The sequence below is a fragment of the Cotesia typhae genome, unplaced genomic scaffold (assembly GCF_013202065.1).
Source record: "Cotesia typhae breed Kobodo isofemale line unplaced genomic scaffold, CoteBio_Ctyphae contig_59, whole genome shotgun sequence".
NCBI lineage: Eukaryota > Metazoa > Arthropoda > Insecta > Hymenoptera > Braconidae > Cotesia > Cotesia typhae.
Genome location: NW_027423761.1, coordinates 2,399,174 through 2,406,589, shown reverse-complemented (window position 1 = coordinate 2,406,589; position 7,416 = coordinate 2,399,174). Strand labels below are relative to the sequence as shown.

General features: G+C 30.4%; 1 protein-coding gene across 1 annotated transcript; it reads left to right on the top strand.

The window, feature by feature from the left end:
- Window positions 1-774: 774 nt before the first annotated feature.
- Window positions 775-2,824, top strand: LOC141532285 (uncharacterized). The gene is made up of 4 exons (XM_074250560.1): window positions 775-1,331; window positions 1,901-1,952; window positions 2,043-2,361; window positions 2,431-2,824. The coding sequence occupies exons 3-4, from the start codon at window positions 2,043-2,045 to the stop codon at window positions 2,502-2,504; spliced, it is 393 nt and encodes a 130-aa protein (XP_074106661.1). The 5' UTR covers window positions 775-1,331; window positions 1,901-1,952; the 3' UTR covers window positions 2,505-2,824.
- Window positions 2,825-7,416: the final 4,592 nt, after the last annotated feature.

The following is a 7,416-nucleotide window of genomic DNA, read 5'->3' as shown; positions in this document are numbered from 1 at the left end:
GGCCTCAATAACAATTCAACATGATATTGATAATATTGAAGAGTTATCATGGACACTATTTCAACCGCCATATCACTGGAAGGTGTTACCAGTCAACTATCAACGTCTGAATACCTGGCTGATCCGAAATTATCATGGAATCGGTTGGAATGCTGGAACAACTTCATATTACAAGCTCAAAGAAGTTCTCAATTATTTAACTTGTAATAAAAAAATTATTTATGTCAAAGGTATCGAGAAAAAGTTATGGATTCAAAATCACGTTGAATGTAACAAAATTGTAATTGATCTTGATGATTTTAAATGTCCATCATTGAAAAGCATGAAAATATGTAATAATAATTTCTGTAAATATCATTATTATTTAACTGATTCATGTGCACTAGAAAATGTAAAAATTTAAAAGATTGGTTTCTTAATAATCAATAAATTTATTAAAATATGAATTTAATCTTTTTATTTTCCCCGATCAAGTAGTTTTAATTTTCAAATAAATATATATTTTCAAATAATTTTAAGCTGAATTGATTTTTACTCCACGAGATGACGCTGATTTGACATTATATCTTACCAAGTAATTTTACTTCATAAAAACGTTTTTAGAATCGAAATTATAGTTCTTGAGAGAAATAATTAGTAATATTCATCTCTGAAGAAGCGCGGATGTTGCTGTATTCCAAAACAACTTTTCCAAGTGCAATCAAAATACACCACAGTTGATGCTTATTTGACACTAGAGATGGCGTGAGTGTATGAGTCTTGTCATCGATTAAACATCAACTATAGTGTATATGAAAACTTTACCGACTATCATTAAATTAATTTGATAAAATTACAATAACTTTTTATTTTATTTATAATATTAATAATAAAAAATATTTTCGAATACGAAATTGAGTTATTCTAACAGTTACGAGAAAAATTTTTTATTATTCAAACTGGCTGCTTCTGCGCGCCAAACGTTAACCGGTAGCAGAATTTTGATAGGTTGATGTTATTGAAAAAATAAATCAATTTTGAACAAATTTTGCATTTAGGTATACTGAAAAATGATTATCATATATATCCAATAATTTCTACATGACAATGTTTAGTGTCAATTGTTCATATACATCAAAATACCAACTTGCCGGTTGTGTATAGTGTATGTTTAATAAAAGAACCAATCAGCATGATACGTTTTGGGCCTAAGAGTTTCTATTGGTCGATGTTATGGAACTTTTTTATAATAGGAAGAAAGAAAATAATGCGTAGATGAAAATTATGTGAAGATAGACAAGCTAAAACTTGTAAAGCGTCAGTTTTGTAAAAACGTTAACAACATTCATAACGTAAGTTATTTTTTTACTATTTATTGTATAATTTCGTCAATTAATAATTGCAATCTATATGTTATCAATATTTTATATTCATTATTATTTAATCATGTCATAAAGTTAATCACTAATAATTATCAAATTAATAACAATAATTTAATTTTCAATAAAAAAATATCAATGCTTGTGTTCAATTAAAATAAAAATTATTTAACATCATTATTGTTTAAAATTTATTCCATATGTTTGATTATTTCATTCATAATATAATCATCAATAATTAATAATTAAGTTAGCCGACATCTGGAAATTTTTAGAATTTTTTTATGGATAAATTATTACAAAAATTTTCACATGTAGAATATTTGAAAATTATACGAAAATTAATCATCAAATTAATAATAATAATAATATTTATTTTTTAATAAAAATAAAAAAATAATTTCAATGTATAAGTGCTAGTTTTAAATATAATTCCTATGATTATTAGATATATTTATTAATAATAACGGTTATAATAATAATAATAATACTAATAACTATGATAATATTCATGAATAAGTTAATTAATCTATCATTTTTAGAAATATTTCAAAACTTGAAACCAACAACAGCAACAACAACAACAGTAAAAAGGTAATTTAACATATAATAGAGTTTATTTAATCTAAGAAATATTGTATAAAAAGCTGGATAATTATTTAATAGAGTAATAATTTTTTGTAGATGGGTAATATCTTATCATATGAAATTATATTCCCTGTAGAATGGTATACAATTGATCCGAATACCTTATGGGACTTAATAGTGGTAGAACTTGGTGCGTTAATTCTGGGAGGTGAAAAATTTCATGATTCTATCGTAACTATCAACAACCTTGCAACAGTTCTAGATATAAGTCATAAAGAGTTATCCTGGTGGTTTAAGGTACCTGGAGATCTTGAACCATCACCAAATCGGTACATATTTTCAGGTGATCTTTTGATTGAAATGTACCCTGAAATTTATGATAAGTATGTGGTGCAAAATGGGCTGCATCTACGAGGTAAGTTTTTATATGTTACAATTATACACTTTTTATATATTCATTAAAATTCATCTTGATTTATTACAGTGTATCCTTCGATGGGTCCTGAGCTTTGTTACAGCATCTTAATTCCAAGTGAATGGTCAAATGGGTCAGAGTAAGAACATCTAGCCAAATAATTAATTTAATTTTCCGAGACATATCTCAAAAATTGTTGCATGATGATGATTACGAGATTGATGGTTCAGAAATTATAATCGATGAAGTAACAACAAACATTATTATCAGCAATCAATGCTTGACATGGACTTTTATGAAGCAAGCAGATATCCAGATAAACAATGATGATTATGTGACAATTGGCGATTGGATAAGTGGTTTATTTAGAAGAATGATAAATTTCTACCGACAAAGACAAGCAATTGTTGTAGCGATTCAGCAGGTTAATACCAACAATGTATTAGAAGAAGAAGATGAAGGATTTTTCGAGAATGATCAAGATTATGATTAAATAATTTTTATGTTTTATGTTCCTTAATTAATTAAGATAATGTATATTTCTTTATAAATATTGAGTTTCAAAATCAATAAATAAAGATATAAAATTAATTTTAAAAATTATTCATCATAAATCTAATTATAATAATAATAATCATTTTTTTTTAAGAAAAATTATACGTTGTGTTCCTTCATCAATTAATTGAGATAATAATATATATTTGAAAAATATTGACTTTCAAAATTAACAAAGATATAAAATCGAATAATTAAAATTTTCATCATAAATCAGATTATTATTATAATTCTAACAATATTATGGCTTAGGTATAAGAAATAATAATAAATTCCTGAATAATAAGAGGTAACTTAAATATTAAGACGCGCCGGGCATAGGTAAATGGTTGAGGGTGGGGGATATAGTCCAACAGCGGTAGCATACTATTACTATTGGAAAACACCTTTCACTACTCTCCTAAAGGTGGCGTGGTAAAAGATCGTGGTGGAGAAGGTTGTTTGAGCCACTCACATTCCCGCGCTAAAAATATACTAATATCAGATGACTCTGGTACAAGGCGCGTGAAATTCAAACTATCATAAAGATGAGTAACTTAAAAAATTAAGTTTTAGTAGAACTTATGAAATTTTAATCTTAAATTAAAAATGTGAGGGATTATAAATAAAAACAATGAATTATTTTATATTAAAATACAATATTTTATTGATTAAATAATTCCACTGGTCATTTTTACATCAAGACTAGAATTAATAAATTCAAATTTATATTTTCCACCATGGAAACGTAGAAACAGATAGTTTGAATCTATTAATTCATTCAAACTCTTCAGGAAGTTATCATCTTTTAAATGTTGAATAGTTCTAGATGGTAGATAAATGTTAAATTCATCGTTTAGATTGGCAACAATCCTAGTCCCATACTGAGTTGTAATAGCTTTGATACCATTAATCTTATATTCTCGATTAAACTCCAAATGAATCATTTTTTTAACAGGAAGAATCCCAGTAAGACAATTAACCTCATTTATCTTGGTAAGATCCATGATTGATAGCTGTAAAAATTTTTTAATTAATTAAATGATTCTTCATTCAATTCATATTTTAATTAGACAGTAAATGAATACTTACAATTAGTAATACTGATAGGCAGAAGATGTATATCACCAATACTTCACTACTGTCTGTCGACAACTGGTACTTCACTGGAGACGTGTACTTCGTTTTTTATGAAGTACGCTCTCAGCGAGCTGCTTATATAGGCAGAAAATACTGCGCAGTTACCCCCACTCCTCTACCTCGAAACCGGTTTGATGACGTCATCTACTGCGCAGTAAGAAAATTATAGAACAGAATGAGTCATCTACTGCGCAGTTAGAAATTCTAGAACAGAATGAGTCATCTGGTTCGTGGAAATTCCCCCCACCCCTTTCACAAAACAAGTCTAAACCTGTCTGATGACGTCATCTACTACGCAGTTAGAAATAGAACAAAGAAAACTACGCAGTTACGCGACCTTGAACAGGTTCAAACCTATCTGATGACGTCATCTACTACGCAGGAGAACAAAGAAAACTGCGTATGACCTTGAACAGGCTTAAACCTAAGGTTGACAAAAACCTCACCAGATGGTGTATCTTCTCGCATGTACTCGTCATACATGCAGTTTGAATATATAAACCTTTTCAGATTATGAACAATAAAATGCACCTGTGATCTAAGCAACTATAGTTGATGGTTAGATCACAGGTGCATTTTTTAACAAAATGGTGAATTCACAATTCAAAATGGCGGATAGCGGTCACCAGATGGCGGATTTCAGATAGCAAATTCAAAATGGCGGATTCAGAATGGCGGATTTCAGATAGCAGCCACCAGATGGCGGAAATCTGATTCAAAATGGCGGATAGCAGCCACCAGATGACGGATTCAAAATGGCGGATTCACAATTCAAAATGGCGGATAAATTTTAAAAATGGCGGACAGTAAGATGGCGGCGGAATTCACCACCAGCGCCACCTGCAAAACCTCGACCATATCCTCAAACTGTCGGTAAAACAGGTCACCCATATCGACAAATGACACTTAGCATGGATATGAACCCTCCGTCGGCAATGTAGATCCCTTGTCAGGGACGCAAACACTCTACCGGTAAAACAGATTCCTGTAGTGTCGGTATCGCCCCCTAGCTTCACTACTATTGGCTTGTTGAAGCAAACTCTAGCTTTTTTAAGTTCAACTATAACCATATCCTCATCAAAAATTGTGAGGCTGTGGAAGTTTGGCCTACATACTAAATCGGATACATTGTATCGACCTTGCCACTTAGTTCTTAAATATACATCTTTGTACTTCCTTACATTCTCCATCGTCTTTCCAAAAAGGGCATTATTCATTAATTTATAAAAATTTTTTTCAAACTCATTTTTCGCTAATTTTCAACAATCAGTATTTTTATCAATGTATGACTTGAGCCAGTCTGACTGTTCAAATTTCAAGACTCGATGTATTTTCTTAAGTTCTAAGCCTAAATCTAAACATTGTTTTAAATTCTTATAATGTATTACATAATTAGACTTATCATACAGAGTTGTTGTTAATTTTTGTTGTTTGCTGTCAGGTGGTACAAAATGTTCCGGGCATAAATGTAGATCTTTGTGTAGATCATGTAATTTCTCAGGATAGTGTAGATCTACTTCAAGGATGTAGCCTACACTCTCATCATCATCATTGAAAAACTGATCCATTTTATCTACATTTTCAACCCATTCAAATTTACCCTTGGGTAAAGACATACTCATCGCTGCGCCATACAAATTATTTACATCGTAGTACATCAGGTATGTTTCGGGGTTGTTTGAATCAAAATCTTTGCCCATATACCGGTTGTTAGCTTCAGCATGTCTATTAGCACACATCGATAACCCATCACGAACACCCTTTTCAATGAAAAGAAGTATCTCAGGATCAGTTAACAGTTCAAGTTCTACTTCAGTATGCTTCAACATTGCAGAGTTTGAAAGACCTGGTGCTGTATAAAAGTGTAGAGCATCTAGATTGTATGTCTTAAAGCAACTGAGTCTACAATTCTCAAAAACATCAGCCAAGAGAAGGACATCTGTTTTTAGGTATAGATCTGAGTACTCTCCAAGCGTGTTGATTTTAAACTCGTTCCAAACTACTTGAGCAAAAGCATAATCATCATTGGAAATAGTTGAGTTTGTTAATTTTGAATAAAAAGATTCCTGGTCAGGTAATTGTCTCTCGTCTAGTCTGTCAATGCTGTCAATGTACTCATACGGGAATACACCCTTACGTATTGCTAATTTAAATTTGTTAGGGTCAGGGTAGTGTAGTCGCGTAATCTGTTTGTCTTTGTCATCAAGGTATGAAGCTAATTTCTCTAAACTGGAGGCCATGAATCTGAAAGAGTCAATAAATCTTAGAGAGACTAAAGTATTTTTAACTGATTTTGTGAAAGAAATGTAACGCTCTTTATTGATTGGTAATAATGAAATTTCACCCTCAAATACTGTAGCTAAGGATTTAATTATAAAGTGTGAGTCATAGCCGGATAAATTATGAAAGACAACTGGGATAATGGTAGATTTCTGATAATTAACGTTACATGATTTATGAGCTGCGTTTCTATAATTACCCGTGAAGTGACAATGATCATAGACTTTATCTGTTGTAGAAGTGATTGGTTTTTCACAGATGTGACACTCGAACGAATCAACCGATTTTGACCGGCTTGATGTCAATCAATGTGGTTTTTTAATGTTAAGAGCTGATTAGTTTTTGGAATTCATCAGTCAAGCCGTTTAAAAGTTATTCCAAAAAAACCACATTTGAAAAAAATTTTTTTTTTAGTTTTTTTGAGATTTCTCAAAATCTACTGGTCCGAATCGGTCTAAAATGTATCTAAAATCTGTTTGGCCAAGCCCTTTCGAATGGTGCCAACAACGATAAAATTGGTCAAACCGTTCAAAAGTTATAAGCGGTTCAAATACTTTCACACACATACATGCAGACATAGTGATAACATCGCGGGAATAGTCAGGGAAGCTTCCTGTGACTTAAAAACGTCGAGATATAATGAAAACTCGATTTTTGCAAAACGGAGTAGAACCAATAAATTCCCGATTTTCTTAGCGGGAAGTTAAAAATTGTAATTTTTCCAGCTAATAAATAAAAATGTTGAAAATTTCGAAGAATTTAAATTCTTGTAATAAGAGTGCTCTTTTTCCTTAATACTAATTTTTTTCTCAGTATAATCAATAAACTCTAAAATAAAGTAATAAAGTGAATTATTAATAAATACCCAAATTAAAAATCTAATCAAAACAATTGAAATATTAATATAGACCAGTTCAATGATCGAATTTTTGTCCAGAATCATTTTAACAGAAACAGTTGTTTCTTATCAATCCTTGATTAAATTATTAAAATATTCAAACTATTCAAGCAAAAGTTTTTAAAATGCACGATTTAAAATATGAACTGTTGAGTAATACATATTATTTTTATCTGCGAATTTCACAAGCAACGATAAAACAA

What these genes read in the sequence shown, in the direction of transcription:
- LOC141532285 (XM_074250560.1), top strand. Translation starts at nt 2,043, where the DNA reads ATGGGTAATATCTTATCATATGAAATTATATTCCCTGTAGAATGGTAT. An exon ending in AAATGGGCTGCATCTACGAG is followed by an intron (nt 2,362 to 2,430) that starts GTAAGTTTTTAT and finishes GATTTATTACAG; the next exon opens with TGTATCCTTCGATGGGTCCT.